The sequence below is a fragment of the Juglans microcarpa x Juglans regia genome, chromosome 2S (assembly GCF_004785595.1).
Source record: "Juglans microcarpa x Juglans regia isolate MS1-56 chromosome 2S, Jm3101_v1.0, whole genome shotgun sequence".
Taxonomy (NCBI): domain Eukaryota; kingdom Viridiplantae; phylum Streptophyta; class Magnoliopsida; order Fagales; family Juglandaceae; genus Juglans; species Juglans microcarpa x Juglans regia.
The window spans coordinates 28,485,433-28,508,290 of NC_054597.1; the positions used below are offsets into that span (position 1 = coordinate 28,485,433).

Consider the following 22,858-nt stretch of genomic DNA (forward strand, 5'->3'; position numbering starts at 1 on the left):
AGGCCAGGACGTTCAAACAGGTCATGACATGTTGCTTCGTACCACTTTCTGATCATCAATATATATGCCGATCGAAAGAGCTATGAAAGAAAAATATAAAGGAATTCATGACAAAGTACTATATATAATACGGCATAGAATATATCATATATATATATATATATATATATATATAGATTGATTCTTTCAGAAAGATCTGATCATATCTCATAGCTAGAAAACATGATCTAATTATCTCCTGAAAAGGAGCTTCAGGCCGCCGGGTGATGATGTTATAATTACTGAATACATTATTCGCGGGGGAAATATTAATTTGATGATCTGGTTAGGTCATAATTAAATTAAAATACGTACGAGTAAAGGTAGCCCATATATATATATATAGTTTGTTATTGTATATGACGCGTGAAATATTCTTTATTCCCAAAAAACGACAACAAAAAAGAAAAAAATGTACGTGTTGTATTATTATTAGTTTGTTATACCTACATTATCATATGCAATCCAGAAAATGCGAAGGGTAACGCCAAATTAAAGATTATAATCTAATGCAGAGGGCTCGAGACCTCACGAGAGTCAGTATGGCAAATAAAGAATCCAAGAAAGATAATGATCGACAGACACAAAATAATGCAGCTAGCTAGCTAAGCTAGAGCGAATCAAGAGATCTTTAAAACATACATGTTAAATATTATTAATTTATTAAGTGATATTATTGTCAATTTGAGAGAGACAGAGAGATCAGAGGTATATATTGAAGTCCAACAAATCCAGCTCGGTCGGGATAAGGTAGCTGCTATATAGTGCGATGAGAACTAAATCTGTGAATGATCATGATCATGATCATGTATATATAGCTCATTAATCAGCAGAAAACCCAGTTTCTTCGACAGGCTTATTCAGTAGTGGGATGAAATCGATCTACAGGCTGCAAAGAGAGCCAACAAGCCTAGCTAGCGTACATATTAATGGATATTTAATTAATTATAATAGCATCGTTTTAATAATTAATTAATAAAAAAGCAGACATGAAACGACATTTTGTAAAGTAATCTCACATCACAGCAAGTAAACAAACCAAAAGGAAAAGAAAAAGAAAAGAGAATGAAAAAAATAAAAATAAAAATAAAAAAAGGCAATTAATGGATCCTGATCGTAGTCATACATGAAATGGGTTAACCCTCCCATGCTATTGACAGTAACAACCACCAAAACAAAAAGACTATATATCTTTAACATGAGCCCCACATGCATAATATTGCTTATGATGTAAAGGTTGCTTCATGGAAAGTGGAAACACCAGCCAACCCGTACACATTAATATAAAGACCATCTCTCTGAGCAAGTCAAGTCTGGAATGCACAAGCTTTTGTATTTTTCTCTTGCAAATAGAGTACTCAAGCCTTCCTTACATTAAACTAGCTAGCATCGACTCTGAGTATTGTTTTCTTTTTGGACTGAGGGTTTTAAGCAATGAGTTCTCCAGAGAAAAATGAGTTAGAGAAAGGAGTAATGAGAAGGAAGGAAAAAGTTTCCGTAGCCGTGCTTTTCAGGTATGCTGATTGGGTTGACATTTTGTTGATGTTTTCGGGTACGATTGGTGCTATTGGGGATGGCATGTCTACAAACTGCTTGCTCGTCTTCGCTAGCCGTATCATGAACAGCTTGGGTTATGGAAAGACACAACAAAATCGTGGGAAGTTCATGGATGAGGTTGAAATGGTAAGTAGGTCAACAATCAGCGCAATCTTCAGATCTCTTTCTGTCTCTCTGTCTCTCTAACTGCTGACCGTCATTTCCTCTTTTGGGTTTTGTTAACAGTGCAGTTTATACTTCGTGTACTTGGGATTAGCAGTAATGGTGGTGGCTTTTATGGGTAATTTCAAAACATCTCTCCCTCAGTACTCCCCACCCCCTTCATTTGCAATTTGCTTTCAGAGTACAATATTGCATAAGTGTTTGGTATGTTTATCTCAAATTAAATCTGTCCACTTGTCAACAAGGTCTCTCAATTTAAGTTTGTAGGGGAATAAGGAGACATCATCATCATATATAGTTACAAGACTGAAAACAAAAACGTGGTCATTTTCTGAAACCCTAGAATGCCCCAGTCTGGAAAAAGGGAAACGAATAATCGTTTAAATATAATATTGCCATCTTAAACACAAGGATCAAGACTCGAATTTCTTTGGGGAATCGTTCAAAACCCTTGCATAATTTGAGAGATAGATCAAGATGGCTTCTAGATTAACTCAGAAATTATGTCTGCAGAAGGTTATTGTTGGAGTAAAACAAGTGAGCGACAGGTGCTGAAAATTCGTTACAAGTATTTGGAAGCTGTTCTCAGACAAGAAGTTGGGTTTTTTGATTCACAAGAAGCAACTACTTCAGAGATCATCAATAGCATATCAAAAGATACTTCTCTCATACAAGAAGTTCTTAGTGAAAAGGTAAAAATTCTCCATGAATATGAAGCTTTTCTTAATTATAAAGAACTGATGATCACATGATATGTAGATCTACTTTCTTAAAAAGAAAGATGCGATCCAACTTTTTCTTGTATCCTTTAGAACTTATACGAACTTTTGAAGGAAATTATCTGATTATTAGTACATGACTGACCTGCACCTTCTTCTTCTTCTTCTTCTTTTCTTCTTCTTCTTGCTTTTTGCTTTTTATGTATCTTTCAACATCTATATGACCAAGATCTACCTGTCAATGTGTTGTTTTCTCAATCCAAAATCAATTGCACGGAAAAATAAATAACTTGTTTCATCATTAATATTCTCTCTTTTTTTTTTTTTTTTCCTGTTTGTAATTTTGATTTCAGGTGCCCATATTTTTGATGCACTCGTCAGTGTTCTTGTCGGGCCTTGGATTCGCCACTTACTTCTCTTGGAGGCTGTCTTTAGTAGCTTTCCCAACTTTGCTCTTGCTTATTATACCTGGACTGATTTATGGAAAATATCTTCTCTATTTGTCCAAGAAGTCTTACAAGGAATACAGTAAAGCAAACACCATTATTGAGCAGGCTCTAAGCTCCATTAAAACAGTTTATTCATTCACTGCTGAAAGGATAATTGTTGAAAAATATTCGTCAACATTGGATAAAACCACAAGGCTGGGAATCAAGCAAGGCATTGCGAAAGGACTTGCCATTGGAAGTACAGGTCTTTCTTTCTCAATATGGGCTTTCCTAGCTTGGTATGGAAGTCATTTGGTTATGTACAAAGGTGAAAGTGGAGGAAGGATCTATGCGGCTGGAATTTCCTTCATATTAAGTGGACTGTACGTATGAGTAGTATTCTAGTACATGCTAGCTTCAGTTTTTCCATTACATCGATCTTTCATGAATTAAACATATTGTTAATTTCTGGTTTCTCTGAGCTAGCAGGGTCTAGTACTATAAATTTTTGCACATTCTGTTCAACCCATTATTAATTAGGGAGAAGTACTACGTACATTACAGGCTCATTAATTGAGCAATATTGCATTAGGCATATGCCTAACATTATTAGAACTTGACTTTTCAGCATTTTCAGCAGTATGAGTACCTAATTTGTTGTCAATGGTCTTAATTTGGATGGCATTCCCCCACACACAAAGCATGGAAGATGAGTTTACAGATTTAATCCCCCACACAAAAAGCCACATTTGTTTCTTAATTAATTAGTTTATATATTGTCAAAGGCAAATGGCCTGGTTGACATAACCTTTAACCCTCTAAAATGAAGATCTGGAGTTCGAAACCCCATTCTCAAATTAAAAAAAAAAAATTATATATTCAGCTTTACCTTAAGTTACGAAGCTGAATTCTGTGTGTAGAAGCTCCTGACCATGAGTCTTATCTAACCATGGGAATGCCCAATTTCTAGGGGAAATTAAAGATACCAAACTTATTAAACTAACAGGAGATCAGTGCCTGAAATAATTAATTTCTTGCACTTATCAACATCTTATAATTACAACATGATTGTAATAATAGATCTAACTAAACCAACAATGTATATATTTCAAGACAAGCTGTCAAATGATGAGACGTACGTACAGAGAAGGAAACTACAGTGAAACTGTGAAAGAGAAGATCTTTTGTCTTATGGGCATACCATGCATGCAGTCTATTGCACATATATAAGTACTATTCCCATCACCTTCTCCAACAATCACTATTAGTTTTACATGCATTATCCAGAATAAGTTTTAAACAATTAAAATTCACAATTTTGTACAAATTTCAATGAATAGTAGTGATAAGAATATTGACTTTTCTTTTGTTACTTAAACATAATATTTCTCACAAATTGACAAAGTGTGTTTGCTTTTTCCTATCTAAGTGTAGCATACCACTTGTTAGAGATAATATCTAATCAAATCAAAAGACTTGATTCTTATAATCATCGTATATTTACCTTATCAAGGGAATATCACTTAATTTCAAGATTTTTAGTACTTCATCTCATCTCTATGTAATATTGTGATCAATTTGATGAAAGCTATTTAAGAATGTGCACGGTAAATGTAATGCAGATCTCTTGGCATGGCACTTCCAGATTTGAAGTACTTCACAGAAGCCTCAGTAGCAGCTACACGAATATTTGATAGGATCAATCGGGTACCTTTAATTGACGGTGAAAATACAAAAGGAGTTGTATTGGAGAGAATTAGAGGAGAGCTAGAATTCGAGCATGTCAAATTCACATACCCTTCTCGTCCAGATTCAGTAGTTCTCAAAGATTTCAATCTTAAAGTTGAAGCTGGGAAAACTGTTGCTCTTGTTGGCGCCAGCGGAAGTGGCAAATCCACGGCAATTGCGTTAGTGCAAAGGTTTTATGATGCAGATGAGGGAGAAGTGCGTCTTGATGGGGTGGATATAAAGTCACTACAGTTGAAATGGATAAGAGGGAAAATGGGGCTTGTTAGTCAAGAACATGCACTCTTCGGGACATCAATAAAGGAAAACATAATGTTTGGGAAACTTGATGCTACCATGGAAGAAGTCACGGCTGCAGCCATGGCTGCAAATGCTCATAACTTCATTAGGCAGCTTCCTGAAGGATATGAGACCAAGGTGGGTTATGTTATGAAAAACATCATAATATATATGCTTATTTTTGAAGTTCAAATCATTTTTAAGTACTGATTAAGAATGTCTTTATCTGGGGTTTGCTAATGATATGTTTGCAGTACCTAAAATAATTAATAACAATTAGCACTTTATATTTTTGGGGTGGGGGGATAAATGGTAAGATATAGTTGCTAGTCATGACCTTCATCTCATATATATAGGGACTTGGAATCTGGTCTTATATATTAGATAGGCAAGGGGAAGGTTTAAGCAACTGTGCTCTTTGATACATAAAGCTCTGCTTAGTGCTAATCTTTTAGTATCTTATATATTAGGACATATGGTAGTACTCACATCTGCATATATAGTCACAAAGAACTAGCAATAAATAGGACTACTCCCCCATATATAGCCTACTTCAATCTAGTATATTTTTCTGATTTGGGGATATTGCGCAAGCCACATTTACACCATACCCCGAAAAAAAAAAAGACAAACAGTTGATCCCATTAATCTATGTTAATCCATATTCATCTGATCATGTATAACTCAATTTCATTCCACCTAGAATACAATGATCAATGTCAGAATTAGAACATGATGCGCGCACGCCTTTAAAAACTGTCATGATTACATTCAATATTCTTAAACAAATTAATATATTCACCATGTTTCTCGATCTCTCAAAGACTTGATGTCAAAATCAAATTGCGTTCATGCACTGTTCTCACATGTCATAAAATAAAGTAGATTGCCATGAATATTGCATTTAATCTAATTCTTCCTACAGCTAGCGCAAACTAAATATATAATGACTTAGCAAGTTCCGAGATAAATGCCATCACATTCATCCAATCAAATCTAATCTAGGATGTTCTAATATATTGATCAATATCTATTTAGATAGTTTCAACAATTCACTTTCGAAATATTCATATATAATATTTCAACTACATTCACAAATTAAGGAGGTTAGACTAGCTAGGCTAGTTTGCATGAATTTTCTTATTCTCATTTATACATCATTATCTTTTAGGAGTGTGATACTCTATATGATAAGGATAAGGGTAGGTGGTGTATAGGATCCCACGTGCATTAATTGCGAAGAAGAAGTTCTTGCTCTTTATAATATTCTAATGGCGTTCCAATTGTATCATTGACTAATCATTTTGGAGTATAGGCCATGTGGTTTGAGCCTTCCATTATGGCGTTATAAAGAGAGAATACATGAATCCTACACATGATGATTTGTTAATCAAATTGTACTACTATATTCTTAATTAAATGGAGCAGGTTGGTGAAAGAGGAGCTTTATTATCAGGTGGACAGAAGCAGCGCATTGCTATTGCCAGAGCCATCATCAAGAACCCTGCCATTCTCCTGCTTGATGAAGCAACAAGTGCTCTTGACTCCGAATCAGAAGCATTGGTCCAAAATGCACTTGATCAAGCTTCTATGGGAAGAACCACCCTGGTAATTAATGATCCATCATCATCATATACTTTCAATAATATTCATGACGATCATGTCGCTGGCTTTTAGAATCTTACGGCCTCCTCGATCTTTTTTGTTTTTCGTTTGATCATGATAGCTAAAGTCAAATAATTTTCAGCCACACTAATAATTGATACGACATTTTTAAAGTGTTCACGCCTTACATTTATATATATGCAGTAACTCGATCGTACGTGTTGATTACAATCTGCAGGTGGTTGCCCACAAACTCTCTACAGTTCGAAATGCAGACCTCATTGCTGTCGTTGGTGGGGGTTGCATAATTGAAATAGGCTCCCATAACGGCCTCATCAATCGACAAAATGGTCACTATGCGAAACTGGCAAAACTACAGAGACAGTTCAGTTGCGATGATCAAGAACAAAGCTCTGAAGTTCGTGTTTCTTCAGTCGCAAGAAGCAGCGCCAGTCGGCTTAGCACCGCCAGATCAAGCCCGTCACTGTTCCCAAAATCACCACTGAGCGTCGATGACCCTCCTCCCATATCTCACCCCCCACCTTCCTTTTTCCGACTTCTCTCTTTGAATGCTCCAGAATGGAAGCATGGTCTTATTGGAAGTCTTTCAGCTATAGCTTTCGGGGCCGTCCAACCTGTCTATGCCCTGACCATAGGAGGCATGATAGCGGCATTCTTTGCACAAAGCCACGAAGAAATGCGTGCCAGAATCCGTACATATTCCCTAATTCTCTCTTCACTTACCTTGGTTTCTCTCACAATGAACCTCTTGCAGCACTATAATTTCGCTTACATGGGAGAGAAGCTGACAAAGAGAATCCGATTGAGAATGCTCGAGAAGATATTGAGTTTTGAAACAGCCTGGTTTGATGAAGAGCAGAACACTAGCGGGGCCTTATGTTCGAGATTAAGCAACGAGGCTTCCATGGTTAAATCTCTTGTCGCAGACAGAGTTTCTCTAATAGTCCAGACCACTTCCGCCGTATCCATTGCAATGATCATGGGGCTAGTTGTGGCTTGGAGGCTAGCACTCGTCATGATTGCAGTTCAACCTCTCACAATTCTATGCTTTTACACGCGTAAAGTTTTACTCTCCAGCATCTCAACTAACTTTGTCAAGGCACAAAACCAAAGTACTCAAATCGCCGTGGAAGCAGTCTACAATCATAGAATTGTGACTTCGTTTGGAAGTGTGGGGAAGGTTCTTCAATTGTTCGAAGAAGCTCAAGAGGAGCCCAGGAAGGAGGCCCAGAAGAAGTCATGGCTAGCTGGGATTGGCATAGGGTCGGCTCAGTGCTTGACATTCATGTCATGGGCTCTGGATTTTTGGTATGGAGGTACACTTGTGGAAAAGGGAGTCATATCTGCCGGGGATGTGTTCAAGACATTTTTCATATTGGTGAGCACCGGCAAGGTTATAGCAGAAGCAGGGAGCATGACTTCTGACTTAGCAAAGGGTGCTGCTGCGGTTGCATCCGTGTTCAAGATTCTTGACCGCCAGTCTCTCATTCAAGGTTCCTATATTAATGTAAGTTTCATCTCCAAACTCTTGTCACTTTCTTTATCAGTCCATACATCTGTCTTAAAAGTACAGTTGCAGAAAATCCATTTTAAGTTAACTAATTAACTTCTGCATTTTTCATGTAGGACGGGGGTGACAATCGTGGAACTAAATTGGAGAAAATTAGTGGAAGGATAGAGATGAAGAAGGTTGATTTTGCATACCCAAGCCGTCCTGAGTGCTTAGTGTTGCGTCAATTCTGCCTGGAGGTGAAACCGGGCATGAGCATTGGACTTGTTGGGAGAAGTGGGTGTGGCAAATCAACAGTAATTGGATTGATCCAAAGGTTCTATGATGTTGAGAGGGGGTCAGTGAAAGTGGATGGGGTGGACATAAGGGAACTAGATATTCACTGGTACCGGAGGCACACTGCACTTGTTAGCCAAGAGCCAGTCATATATTCTGGCACCATTCGTGACAACATTGTATTCGGGAAGCTGGATGCACCGGAGAATGAGGTGGTGGAGGCTGCCAGAGCTGCCAATGCTCATGAGTTCATCTCGTAAGTATTTTCTTGATAGATAGCAACATAAATGGTATTGTTTCAAATGGTTAATTAATTTGAGAAGGAAGTGGGATTTGGCTTTTGGCAAACTACAACAATCATGAGGTAATTAGTCTAATATTATTGATCACTTCATTGCAGATCACTGAAAGAAGGGTATGAGACTGAATGTGGAGAAAGAGGAGTGCAATTGTCAGGAGGGCAAAAGCAAAGAATAGCAATAGCAAGAGCTATAATTCGGAACCCAACTGTTCTGCTACTAGATGAGGCAACAAGCGCTCTGGACGTGCAATCTGAGCAACTTGTTCAAGAAGCATTGGATAGAATCATGGTAGGGAGGACAACAATTGTGGTGGCACATAGGCTCAACACCATAAAAAAGCTCGATTCGATCGCGGTTGTAGCGGATGGGAAGGTGGTGGAGCAAGGAACCTACGCTCAACTGAAGAGCAAGCGTGGTGCCTTCTTCAGTCTCGCCAGCCTTCAAAATTTGGGTCCAACCTGCACTTGAAAAAAAATGGTGTAGTACTGTTGGTACTGTATTTTATTAGTCAATGCATGCTGCTTCAAGAGTAAAAGGCAAGGCAATGGCACCCAGCTTGAGCATGCTGGCTTTTAGGTGGGAAGTCTAGCCATAACAGTGCTGCACCATTACTCTACCTCAATGCCCAATGTACGTAGCATATGGCTGGATACAGCCAATTATATGGTAGTGTTAAGAGGCTAAGGTACAGACCAACTCGCCCAATAACGAAGCAATATTCCAGCTTAAGCTGGAGTTTGTAAAAATGTTCATGCATGCACGCAGGATGTATCCTTTTTTTTTTTTTTTTTTTTTCTTAAAGGATTGTCAAAAATAAATAAAATAATTATCTTAACTCAATAATTCATTGCACCTTTGTATTAAGTTGTTTTTTAATGAATCACATCAATGTTTTAGTAGTGATCTAATCTACTAAAAATGAGCTGCGCGGAAAAAGAGGGGAAATAGAAATTTAATTAAAATGAGCAGAATATCAGTAGGACCAAGAAAATTAACATCATGAACTTGTTGCTATTACGGGAATTGAGAAATTTTATTTGCAATATTGATTGAGGGATTGCGTGTACAGTCTCATGGATGATGAATATAGATAAAATAAAAAAAATATCATTTTAAAAATGATATTATTGTAATTTTAAAATTTTTTTTAAACATAACTGTATGGATTTACATGAACAGTCTCCATTTTGAGAATATATGTGGACTAAGGTCTCGTTTGTTTTTGCAGATGAGATGTGTTGAGATTAAAGTTAAAAAGTTGAATAAAGTATTGTTAGAATATATTTTTTAATATTATTTTTATTTTAGGATTTGAAAAAATTAAATTGTTTATTTTATTTTGTATTGGAAGTTGAAAAAATTGTAATGATTAAATGAGATGAGATGAAATGAGATATTTTCTGAAAACAAACGAGGACTAACTCTATGGAATTAGGCCTTTTTCTATCACTTGCCAAAAAATAAAAACAAATTATTTAAGTTAGATAAGGCAAAAAGCAAACAAGCAAATCATGATAATAAATGATCCAAAAATGACAAACATATATAGGATTACTGGAATAGGGATCTCTCTTTAATTTGCAAGGCCATATTGGATGGTATAATTCTAGAGAGAGATAGATCACAGATTGTGTGAGTGCTGCAATGTTTAATGATGTGTCTATCTTTCTTTATACTGAATCACCAAATTTGACTAGAAAATTAGAAAGAATCTGAATTGGAATACTGAAAAGCTGTAGCCCTCCTATATAATGCATCTGCCTGCAACAGCCATTTGGTCCAAAATTAGGGAATGAATGGCTTTGACCAGTGAGTCTTGTCCTTGGTGTTTGAGATTGTAAGCCTAGCTAGTAGCTACTCATATATCTAAACCCCTAAACCTAGGGCTAAGTTCAGGTACAAGTATTTGGTATGGGTAATGTCACTCTGATATTGGGCTATTGGCCCTTTTCATCCATGTTAGAAAAATTGTTTCGAAACTCTAGCCTACATCTCCTAAATGTCAATACTTTATGTGTTTTCTCTTTTCTTCTTCTTTATGCATTTTTCCTTACCTGCTTAGCAATACATTGTCATGCATATGTTGCCTCCCACATGCGCACCAGAAATGAGGTTGCTTTACTTACTAGAGAGTCACGCTTCTTTGGCATTTGTTTTTGCTTCTCAACTTCTCTCTCTATTTGTGCTAATTACTTATATAAAATCGGCGTTTCAGTCTATACTAGACTGAATAATTCAAATAAGGAAAAAAAATACTCTAAACTTCTTATTCAAATTCAAGAGCTTTATACTAGGAGTAGGTGGTGGGACACTGCCCTCCGCCACCTCACATCCATTGCCTCAGCCCCGCTTGGGCGGCACGGGCATCCCTACCCTCACCATGCAAGGGCGGGAGGCACAAGCATCCAAGCCCACACCTTGCACTCTTGGCTAGGCTTAAACCCAGCCAAAATATATATATATATATATATATATATATATAATATACACGTCATTTTGGTAACAATTTAAAAAAAAAAAAAAAAAGGGACAAAACGACATCGTTTTGGGGGTTAAGTCAAATGTAAAACCTCCCGGCAGTCTCTCTTCCCCCTCTCTCTCAGTTCTTCTCTCACTCTCAGAGCCTCTCTCTCTCTCTCTCTCTCTCTCTTGCCCTCCTCCTCAGCATCCTCCTCTTCTTCTTCTTCTTCTTCTCTCTCTCTCTCTCTCTCTCTCTCTCTCTCTCCCCCTCCCCCGATGGACTGATTTGTTGCTTGAGATTTGCAAAGGATTTTTTTTGTCTTTTCCAATTGTGTCACATTCGTGGGTGGGCGATGCCACAATGGAAGTGGGGGTGGACGAACAAGTGGTTTGCCCCTGCACCAAGACAACCCCACCCTTTGCCCATGTGGGGCGGGTAGCACCCATACTCAATACAAAAGATAATTAACACAAAGTACTAGACCCTATATCAGTTTTTGGGCAATTTGTGTTAACACAAATTTTTAGACCAACAATAATAAATATTAATATATAGTACATGATGCACGTACTTTAGGTGGTGATCTCTCTCACAATTAAATTTCTCAAATGTTATTATCCCAATTAATGACTTTGAGTAGAGTAGGCCTGGTGAAATGCAAAGTCCACCCACATCCGAAGCCCTGCTTTAACTTTAGGGATAAGCATCCAACTTCAAGAGCCTAATTGGTATTGTATAGGCAGTTCCAAGTGCGCCAGGACATCTACATTAAAAACTATATATATATATATATATATATATATATATATATATATATATATCAACCATCCAAGCTGTATCCCTAGTCATGTAAAAAGATTCTTTGTTCTCCATTAATAAACTATGTTTTGGTGGCAATAGAAATAAACAAATTAATTAGCTGATCTCATGATCTACCCCAATACTTTTTCTCCCAAAAAACCTCCCATTATTATTATCGTTATTATTGCTCTTTTTATTTTATTTTTCTAGTATTGCAAGCTAACGATCAGAGATTAATATTAGAGAGATAATATTCAAAATAAAACAACATATAATATAAATGGGTTTCCTTGACAAAGGTAACCTAGCTTTTATTACAGTGGATGGATCAGGATAATTTCCTTAGACATGACAAATTCCCATGATAATGAAAAAGAAGATCAAATTAAGTAGATCAGCAGCTGCAGACCACAGTACATGATAAGACGCAGGAAAAACACCGGACTTTTATTCACTAATAATTAATTAATACTGTAAGTAACCGGAACTTCTATATATAAAAATGGTTAATCTACCGACGGCTTTGATCCAACTTCTTCCTTGTCTCCGCTTGTGGACGTTCCTTCATTTTTTGGGGAGTTAGAGTCATCCGACTCGGAAGGTAGATCTTTAGGTCGCAACAGCTGCAAAATCACCAGAAAACAAATCAACATTTGACACTCATGTTCATCATTTATCTGCAAGTACGCCCAACCAAGCCATGAAAACTAGTTTTGGCTCCATGTGAGAGCGAGAGAGAGAGAGAGAGAGAGAGAGAGAGAGATCAAACCCCTATATAGGCCTCCAGCTTATACTTCAGCATGGAAAACTCTTCTTTCACCCGTGAGAGTGCAGCCCTAAACCTGCATGCACATATATATATATATATATATAATGATCATTTTTGCATATATTTACTCTAAATCATGATATGAAAGAAAGGAAAATGAAAATTCAGTCGAAAGAGTAGTAGTACTAGTAGTATTGAAAACATATATAAACCTTACTTACCCTCCAATGTCAATGGCATCTTCCCTCAAACAAGCCAACATTTTAACAATTTCTGCGTCCACCCTCTTAGCACCAATGCTGCAGATACCAGTGATGAATTTTTCCCAATATAATCATAATTATAATTAGAAAATACAATAAAAAATTCAAAAGATGATCAGAAGAGAAGAATAATTACATGATTTGCAAGTATATATACTCTGCAATATTGTGACTGCATGCATGTTGACATGATGGATGGATTTAATTTGTAAAAGAATATAATTTTTAATTTTTAATTTTTTTTAAATTAAATCTTGTCGAGGTGTGGATGGAGAATTAATGTGTGCTTCAAACAGAGTTGCAACTATATATATATAAAGATCAATAGAAAAATAAATACCTGACAATACTGCCTTTGAACTTATAAATACACCTATTCAGCTCAACGAGATCAAGCGGGGTTTCCTCCCTATAAATATATGTTGAAAAAACGTAGCCCAATGTTATAATTTTAACCATTAATAATTTCCAGCTAATGATCAATTAAAGCCTAAATAGGGAATTTGAAGGTGCATGCAGTTGTGACTATTTTTCAAAGAAATAAACAAAATGAATAAAGTTTTATTATTCATGTAGTCCATGAAAATTAATACAAACCAATTTCATATATATATAGATATAGATATACGTACGATCACTTACAATGCTTGTTCAATGCAAGTTATTTCATCTGGGGTCTGACTGAGAAACAAGTTGACCATACTCTCGACGAAGGCGGGGTTGTCCCGATCATCCTCCAATTTCTCCAATTCAACGAACTGATCATTAAGAAAACCCTGCATGCATGCAATTTCCCCAACATCATTCCGTTGCTGATTAGAATCTGATCATGAATTACTTTGAACGTACGTGTTTCTGGAGATTAATGCCAGAGTGTATATATATATATATATATATATAGAAAACCCTGCATGCATGCAATTTCCCCAACATCATTCCGTTGCTGATTAGAATCTGATCATGAATTACTTTGAACGTACGTGTTTCTGGAGATTAATGCCAGAGTGTATATATATATATATATATATATATATTTTTATATATCAAATTAAATAGCTGATGAGATTCATCTAAAACTTGGTATATATATATGGATGATCAGGAGTAGTAATTGATGAAAAACACTACAGAGATTAATTTGCCATAAAATATTTAAATTCTCATCTTTATACGAAGATAGATAGATAAATATCGCAATAAGCTGTAATTTGCAGCATGGTACTGTATAATTAATTTATATGTTTTATAAAAATTAAAATTAAAATTAAAGAAGAGATCAATGACCTCAACAAAGAGGGACGTCCTAAAGCTGGCAATCTGTTGCTTCGAGTTGAAATTATTACTGGCCATGGACGTGATTAAAGCAATAAAACTAGACTATATTATATATAGAGAGAGGACCAAATTAAAGGAATTAAGCACTACTGATGAGAATTATATTAGCGAGGCAGGCAAAATAATTTAAGGAAAAAACGTGTTTTAAGTATGCATTAATGAATTCTAAATATTATTACAAGTATTACGACACACACACATATATATATATATATAGGAACAATTTGTTAGTTTGGATAAAATAACGACGGTCACGCTTAGTAACACTAACCAAGAGGTCGCAACAATCAAAGAAACATAAGAAAACTATGACTAGGTAGGGCATATCAAGTATGTGACATTAACAGATCATATATTTGAAATGTAACACGACAATTATGAGATAACAAGTCATGCATCTCGTCAAGAGATATCATGACTGACCGTGAAGTAAATAGATCATCATGTTATATATATTAATTACAGTACTCCCATCTCACTCCAGTAGTACTACTACTATATCGATGTAGTATAGTATGTTACAATTAAGAGTAATATTATATATAGTTTTTGAGTGTGCAGTTCCCACGTACACCCTTGAAAAAAGTGAAAGTCACTATTAAAAAAATAATTTTTTCATGTGAGTCAAAGATTTATCTACTTTTTTCAAAAGAAGTAAACGGAGACCTTACACTCAGCAAAGACTGCAAATATCATTTTTCTATTATTAACTTTAGTTTTGGTGTCTCACACGAAAACTTTCTAGCCTTAAAGTAGAGCACAAAGCTGCAAAATGGAAACCTTAAGAACCAAATTAGCAAAACAAATCTATGTCACATAGAGATCAATGTACAATTCGTAAAAAAGAAGATGCACCACACATGATTTTTTGGATCTAAACTAAAATGCTAAAATATAAAATCGTAAACTCTACAATTCCATATTCTAATTATTTTCAAGACCATCTTCAACCACCAGTACTCCACCATAGCTAGATTTGTTGACTCAACATAATTGGTTAAGTTGATTTGTTGAAGCTTCGAGAGCTTGATGTGTAGAAATAAGTAGTATACGTGGAAGTGATAAGTTATAACTTGTACGTATTATATACAGATGTTAAATTCTTACTGGTTGTTAAGAATAATGCTGGAATATAAAGGTTTAGGACATGCAAGCCCATTGAAAAAAGTATAATCAACTTTAAAGAAGTGGGTCTTTTTAACTGATTTCTTTTTCTTTTTTTTTTCAAATGACTTACACAAGACTTGCACGTTATGTCATTTTCTTATATAGAAACATGATGCATTGGGTTTCATTGACCCATATGGGCAAGTCAGTAACTTGATAGTTATGGCTTAGAGCATTTTTAATGGATTGGCTAAATTTTAAAAAACTACTTTAAATAACCATTAAGACATAAAAATTGATAGCATTGAATTAGGCAAATTTAAAAAAGATAGACTTCAATTACAGTAAATCTAAATTTTTTATTATATTTAGATGTGCATTGTAGCTCCTACCAAATCAATTGTTTACTATTATTTCATATCTCTATTCTGGTTTTTTCTCTTCCTACTAAAATCTATGAAGGAAAAAATGGTCTAAATAAAATTAAATAAATTAGGTAATTAAAATTAAATAAATAGGCATAATGGTAAAATAGGATAAAATTAAATAAATTAATAATTAAAAAAATAAAATTAATATTATTTTATTACCATATAATGAATAAATAGATAATCTAATTTAGAAATTTAATGTGAATGTAATAATCAAAGTCAAATTCATCTCATATTAACTAAAACTTGACTATTTCAATAAGACCCAATTTGTAATCGCAAGCCATCTCAACTCATTTCAACTCATCTCAACTCATCTCACTACTATTCATTATTATTCATCAACTTTAACTCACAAATCTCATTACTATTCACAACTCATCTTACTACTATTCACAACTCATCCCAACTCATCTTCAAATCCAAACGATACCTAAGAATGCTCTTAGTTGGGCCTGACTAATGCGCAGATTGGTTAGGGCCCATGCTGTAACAAATAGGTGGGAAGCCTTTGTAATTGGCAATTTGCCATTGAGAAATGAAAAATTTTATATACCTATTACCATTCTATTTTTATCCCACGACACATTTATCACATTATTTATTACATACTTCTTTATTATCTAATAGTAATTAATGTATCACATACTATTTAATATGATAAAAAATAAGATAAAAATATAATATATATCATTACTATTAAGAAATAAAAAAATTCTATATATCACTACCATCCTATTTCATCCTACTAAGTAAAATATAATATATTTATCACTATTAAATGATCGTTTATTACATGCTTCTTTATCATCTAATAATAATAAATGTCACATATTATTTAATATGATCAAAATAAGATAAAAATATAGTGTACAATATTACTACGAGAAATAATAAAATTTGCAATTCTTCGAGGCCTTATTTCCTCAGAAAACCAGCGCGTGGTGTGATTTTCTTTCTTTAATTATTTCTTAACTTCAAAACTACAATCACGAGCAGTGCTGAGGAAGGTCATGACACTCATTATCCACTGTAGTATACACATGTTAAAGTTGTAATAAATACGCTTATTGCGAGTAAAGTCTTTTTGTAATTAATAAAAGTAGGGTTTTGGGTTCTTCCCTGCACACATGCATAAGAATCCGATTGACTCATGAGGAAAAAAATGACTACAAAATATGAACAGAAAAAATTATTGGCTTTGCGAGGAAACTTTTCTTTCTATTATTTAGGCCTCATTTGTCGTATATTTTTTTAAATGAGATCAATTGAAATAAAAATTAAAAGTTAGATAAAATATTATTTTTATTTTAAAATTTGAAAATATTAAATTATTTATTTTATTTTGTGTTAAAATTTAAAAAGAATTATTATCAGAGTTAAAAAATTTTGTAAAAGTGTAATCATTAGATAATTACAATTTAAAAAAAATTATAATCATCAAATAAGAAGAGTTGAGAAGCGTTTAAATTTTGTGAGTTGGGCTAGTTTCCTACTTTGTTTACTTACCTGATACCTCTCACTGGGGCCCAAGTAAAGGAGAACGGTAATTTGGACCTGAGAGAAGTAAAGCAAATAGCTTTAGAAAGAAAGATGTTTGTTTCATACATGCCAATTTCTTACCCTCTTTCTTCTGTTCGTTCACGTGAACAGTGAGGAACACTATGTCCTTTTTTCTTAATTTTTTCCTTGACCAAGCCCAATTAAAACGGAGGATTGATCCAGTCTTCTTCGCCGTAACAAACCAACGATGGTGGTCACGGAGCAGCAGAGTTTTGCCGGTCAGCACTGTACAGGGGATGATACCAAATTGTGTCCAAAAGGGGCATGTCCATGTTTAGAACAAGCGCAATTTCACCAGATCATTCCTGCCTCCCTTATCTCACAACTTCAAAAGCGTATGAAAGAGTAATTCATTTACATTCATTCACCACTCCCCTTTTTCATTGCCGTTGCTGGCGCTTTCTCTTTGATTTCAGGTCAACAACGATGATGGAAATGTTGTCAGAACTGTTTCTTCCATACGCTATCTCAGTGAGATTATTAGCAACAAATTGTGCTGGAGAAACCTCATCAGTTGTCGTGGATCTGCGCCGCCTTCTTAGAAGACGGCGAGCCACCTCTCCAACCTCCTCATTGGTCATGACATCCCAAAGCCCGTCACTAGCCAAAATCAAACACTCATCCTCATCTGTCCTAGCCATGAAAGTGGTCTCAGGCACTGGAATTATCCACGGCCTTAAATACCGATCACCTGAAACATAGCCACTGAGCAATAAATACTACAATAGAGATGATAATGCTGGATTATTAAAACTGGATTTCAGATCTCCCACTATCAGTTCCAAGCAGATTCCTGGGTTCTTCATAATAGTCACGCAAACACCCAATGGGTGGAGGAGGGTGAGATATGACTGATGATCTCTGCTTCATGAGATGTGATCAGAGACCACTTGTAGTACCACTAGGGATTCAAAAAGATCCTAGTTGGACTTTGCATGATGATATTGGTGAAAGCATGTATAGTTGTGTTGATCAATGATCCATGGAAGATAAAAGCTTTACTGCGGTCGAACAAGAGATGCAAGAATAGGAGAAATAGAGATAAAAGAACACCTATAGCTCTGGACATAGCAAGGACTCCAAACACCCTAGCACCATTCCAGTTTATGACTTTCCCATCCTCTCCTTCAATTCTCATGAGTTCGTCTGGTCTATCAGGCTGTAAAAGCAGCAGACAACAAGAAGTTTCCTCAATCGTGTCAACATAAAACTACCGATAATATGAACAAAAGGACTATCATCTGAATAGCAGAAAGTCGTTGGTTAATTGGCTTTCCTTTTTCCCATCTTCTTTACCCTTCTCCATCGTTTATGGGCAAGTCCAATCTTTTCCGACCCCACTATCCAGGCAAATACTATAGTTTGTTATGTACATAATGGGCCATATGACTTTTCTATTAATACTATATCTGCATAATTATATATAACCATCCCCCCGGATATGTAATTATAAATCACGAAACTTGACGAGGTTGAGCCCATAAAGTCCAATGAAACTTCTAGTGCGATGTATCAATCAAACAAAATAACATCAGTAAGACAAACAGTAAGCCATTAGAGCTCTCTTTCAATTCTATGTAGGACGGAAAAGTATAAAAGGGTATTTGATTCGACCTTCTGATCGACAGTTAAGGGGATTGTTTGAGTCCCTCGACAGAGAATTGCCCTTGAGTCGCCACAGTTGGATGCCATAATCTGGCATCCGGATAGAACAACCACAACTGCAGTTGATCCAACCATTTCTGGTGCAGCTGCCTCTGAGACCTCATTGTCAGTCCTCTCAAACCCACTAGTGAATGCTGACTCCCACCTCCTCTGCCATTCATAGCCGTCAACTGTTTCCCGATCCCACTCTTCTGCTATCATTTCATGCATTCTTTCTGCACAAAACTTAGCCACCTAGGAAACAACCACCCAAGTTAAGCTCTCAAATTGTCACATTATGAGGTTTGGGAAGAACAAAATCATTAAAGTTGTGAAGAAAAGAACTTAACTAAAGGTGGGGCAGGCTGATCTTCAGGAGTAAGGCTTATGTCAAAGTAAAAAATTACTAGATGTGTCATCTTGTGTGAATAGAAAAATTATTAGGTATTCACGAAGTTCGAATGGCGTGATGATCTTATCCTATGACGTATTGTCATGCAATTAAAATTACTTATGTCAGAACCAGTTTTAATTGAAATATCTTATAATATGATAAGAATACCAGGTATCCATACTCCAATAATATATGATCATTACACGTGTGAATGAGCAAACAAAATTGACTATAAAAAATAAGAGAAATAATATTTGTAATTGTGGAGTGCGCAATCCCTTTAAAAAATGAGTAAATACGGAATATACATGAAAAAAACTAATTTTTTATAGTGAACCTTACTCTTTTTCAAAATGATTATGCAGCGCTTGCACATTTTACAATTGTACGTAGCATTACTCAAAAACTAAAGAGTGATGTTACATATACATGTAGAAAAATGGACTGAAAAATAGAATACTCACATGTGTTACTGTTCATAGTCACATAAACAACAAGACATATTGACTATGAACTGTATTCATATACGAGTACTCTTTTTCCGTCCGTATTTTTCTCTCCATAGACTTATTATTTCTCATAAATAAATAGATCTCATACACCCATTGCTTAATAGGACACATCTAGTCACTCGATTTAACTCAACTCGGTCTTAAGGTATAATATTGACGAACTTCCCTTGACACGAATGATGAAAATGATCTGATCAACAAAAAAATAGATGTCTTCATATGTGTACGTGCATGAACCAAGTTCGAAATACTTAATAAATATTTTCTTAATTTACTGTAACGTAATATTCCACTAGAAGTTACTTACCCATAAAAAAAATCCATAAATATGGTAGATAGACATTCGAATAATTGTTAGATACAAATATACTATGAAGTACTCTCAATCTATAAAGTGTGCAAAAGTATGCAAAAACGACTGAACATAGAAGTTTTATAAAAATATTTACATAATTATTAATTTTTAGTGATATATTATCGTTATTTATTGCTATTATCTGATAATTAGGCTGTACCGACAATTTAGCAATGAGATTCCACAGTCCGTATCTTATAAAGGTTTGCAGATGAGATGAGATGAGATAATATTATATTAAAAATTAAATAAAATATTATTAAAATATATATTTTTAATATTATTTTTATTTTAAAATTAAAAAATATTAAATTATTTATTTTATTTTATATAAAAATTAAAAAAATTATAATTATTTGATGAGAAAAATTAAGAAATTTTCTTATTTACATGTCGTCAAGTTAATGAAAATTTCTAAGTCATATCAATACTTATCACTCAATAATATAACCTCGACGCTACAGCAGCAGAACTGTTACTCTTGTTTAAATATTTTTTTAATTTTTTAAAAAATAAAATAAATAATTCAATTTTTTTAAATATTAAAATAAAATTAATATTAAAAATATATTTTAATAATATTTTATTTAACTCTCAATTTCTATCTTAATTTATTTCTTTTCCGTAGACAAATAGGCCTTAAAAAAGACAGAATTATTAGAAAAAAGAGAGTAACCGTTTATAATAGTCCGCTCAAGTGTACCGTACAGTATTTTTTATTTTTATTTTTCCTTTTATATTTTTTTAATATATTTAAATATTTTTAAAAAATAAAAATATATATATCACTACATTTAAAATCACTTATTTCATTATTCAGCAAAAAAAAATAAATAAAATAAAATAAAATTGATCAAGCGATCAAACCGAGGGTACATTTATACTAGCGTTTTTCTAGAAAAATATATGCAGATAGTGTAAAGAAGGTATTCGTGCTATTTGATATTCAGAGAGTCGTACCGAACGAGCCGCGACTAACGAAACAAGGATGTGCCCGTGACTGTTAGGGAAAGTGCTTAGTATACGACCCCGTTACCGTAGCTTTCCCTGTGCACCGAATTTCTCATACGATGCAAAAGCTTTTATAAAAATGACACGTACTGAAGCATTTTTTTGGTGGGGCCTTGAAGGACACGTGTTCATAACGAACAGGGAGCGCGCCTTAAATTCTCTTTCTATGGACCACTCCTAGTACAACACGTGCCACCCGTTCTCAGAGGACCCAGAACCAACGATGCTTGATAGTTGATACATAATCTTTTATACTTATTAATGAAAATAGTTTTTTTTTTTTTTTTCCTTTTTTAGATTTTTCGGAATGCAGAAATGGCAATTCTCTCTCTCTCTCCTCTTCCTCTCTCTCTCTCCCCTTCTTTGTCTGTCTAGTGGAGTTAAGATTTTTCCACAAGTTTATATTTAAATTTAAATTTAAATTTGGAAATGAACGTAACGGACCTGAGAGCCACCATGGCCGTCGTATACGCCGAAGAAATGGACGGGCGAGATCTCGCAGGAGGTTTTAGAGCCCGGGGCCGTACAACCACCGACTTGATCGCAAGTGCGTGACATGAACCCTGGTATGATGGCCATGGCATCCTCCATCTCCCTCCGCCTCCCGATCTCCGTAGTGAACCCATAGCTCACTCCCTTGTTGTTCTTCCCCACGCACTTTTGCCTCACTGTCACCGCCATCGTAGAACCCTCCAAAGACAGCATCGGTTCCGCCTGCATCGTCGCGGAAATCTCCGGCACCAGAATCGCTGGAATGTCACCGGAGCTGTTGCTCATGATGGAGATGTCGCCCGAGCTACTTGTGCTCCTGGAGTCTTCCGTGTTGAGTATAGAAGAGAAGCCTGAGCTCATCGATGCCAGGTCCGGCTCGGTGACCGAGTCGACTCGCTCGACTTGCTCTTCCTCCATGCCTTCTATAATAATATACTAATATAGTAGCTAGTGTCTCACTCGCATTCACTGAAGTCACCTAGCGCGCGCGCGCGAGAGAGAGAGAGAGAGAGAGAGAGAGAGGGGGGGGGTCGAGGATGGGATAAAAGAAGCAGAAGAGACGGCTCAGAGTGTGACGCGTGTGGGAAGATATCAGTTCGGATGACACACGCATCCCCAGTGAAAGGAGGGGCAAAGATGTAAAGGGGCATTGTTCTACCAAACGTAAAAACAACAGAGAGAGAGACAGAGAGAGAGAGAGAGAAGGAAAAAAGGCAAAGGCATTGATTGTAAAAGCGTCGTACTTGCTTCCCTTTCGCTTCACCGCCACGTGTCCTCTCTCGATCTGGCAGAGTGCCACGCTGGTTTTTGCGCCATTATTGGAGGAAACAATTCTCTGTTACCACGCCCTACTCAACACCCCCCAGTATCTGTACCCGTAACCAAGAATCTTGACGTGGCGGAGACTGATTGCATAGTCCTACGTCTTCTTTTGATATGTGAATGTAGGAGATTCTTACCTCACGAGAACAGAATCTAAACGTGCCGATGGGAAGGACATATGCAATGGTAAACCGTCTTTATAACATAGCTAGGTGGCACATTGGAAAAGCTGTGGGGCCTAACTAATTAGGTTA

At 35.6% G+C, this 22,858-nt stretch overlaps 3 protein-coding genes across 3 annotated transcripts; 1 reads left to right on the plus strand and 2 right to left on the minus strand.

Annotated features, from left to right (window-relative positions):
* Positions 1-1,297: 1,297 nt before the first annotated feature.
* On the plus strand, positions 1,298-9,463 carry LOC121251908 (putative ABC transporter B family member 8). The gene is made up of 9 exons (XM_041151317.1): positions 1,298-1,722; positions 1,822-1,876; positions 2,272-2,450; positions 2,831-3,288; positions 4,528-5,068; positions 6,359-6,538; positions 6,774-8,063; positions 8,183-8,598; positions 8,743-9,463. The coding sequence occupies exons 1-9, from the start codon at positions 1,474-1,476 to the stop codon at positions 9,110-9,112; spliced, it is 3,738 nt and encodes a 1,245-aa protein (XP_041007251.1). The 5' UTR covers positions 1,298-1,473; the 3' UTR covers positions 9,113-9,463.
* A 2,954-nt stretch (positions 9,464-12,417) lies between these two features.
* On the minus strand, positions 12,418-13,739 carry LOC121253541 (histidine-containing phosphotransfer protein 4-like). The gene is made up of 4 exons (XM_041153542.1): positions 13,581-13,739; positions 13,279-13,347; positions 12,897-12,974; positions 12,418-12,529 (listed from the first exon to the last, which is right to left on the minus strand). The coding sequence occupies exons 1-4, from the start codon at positions 13,718-13,720 to the stop codon at positions 12,418-12,420; spliced, it is 399 nt and encodes a 132-aa protein (XP_041009476.1). The 5' UTR covers positions 13,721-13,739.
* Positions 13,740-17,374: 3,635 nt separating this feature from the next.
* Positions 17,375-22,300, minus strand: LOC121251910 (protein phosphatase 2C 77-like). Its single transcript, XM_041151318.1, has 4 exons — positions 21,735-22,300; positions 18,989-19,273; positions 18,428-18,533; positions 17,375-18,065 (listed from the first exon to the last, which is right to left on the minus strand). The coding sequence occupies exons 1-4, from the start codon at positions 22,197-22,199 to the stop codon at positions 17,755-17,757; spliced, it is 1,167 nt and encodes a 388-aa protein (XP_041007252.1). The 5' UTR covers positions 22,200-22,300; the 3' UTR covers positions 17,375-17,754.
* Positions 22,301-22,858: the final 558 nt, after the last annotated feature.

Excerpts from the sequence above, each read along its gene's own strand:
- LOC121251908 (XM_041151317.1), top strand. The coding sequence starts at position 1,474 with ATGAGTTCTCCAGAGAAAAATGAGTTAGAGAAAGGAGTAATGAGAAGG. Across the intron at positions 8,064-8,182 it reads TTCAAGGTTCCTATATTAAT|GACGGGGGTGACAATCGTGG; the intron begins GTAAGTTTCATC and ends TTTTTCATGTAG. Across the intron at positions 8,599-8,742 it reads AATGCTCATGAGTTCATCTC|ATCACTGAAAGAAGGGTATG; the intron begins GTAAGTATTTTC and ends ACTTCATTGCAG.
- LOC121253541 (XM_041153542.1), bottom strand. The coding sequence starts at position 13,720 with ATGCAGGGTTTTCTTAATGATCAGTTCGTTGAATTGGAGAAATTGGAG. Across the intron at positions 13,348-13,580 it reads ACTTGCATTGAACAAGCATT|GGAGGAAACCCCGCTTGATC; the intron begins GTAAGTGATCGT and ends ATATATTTATAG. Across the intron at positions 12,975-13,278 it reads TTCAAAGGCAGTATTGTCAG|CATTGGTGCTAAGAGGGTGG; the intron begins GTATTTATTTTT and ends TGGTATCTGCAG.
- LOC121251910 (XM_041151318.1), bottom strand. The coding sequence starts at position 22,199 with ATGGAGGAAGAGCAAGTCGAGCGAGTCGACTCGGTCACCGAGCCGGAC. Across the intron at positions 19,274-21,734 it reads ACGGCCATGGTGGCTCTCAG|GTGGCTAAGTTTTGTGCAGA; the intron begins GTCCGTTACGTT and ends GTTGTTTCCTAG. Across the intron at positions 18,534-18,988 it reads CCTTAACTGTCGATCAGAAG|CCTGATAGACCAGACGAACT; the intron begins GTCGAATCAAAT and ends CTGCTTTTACAG.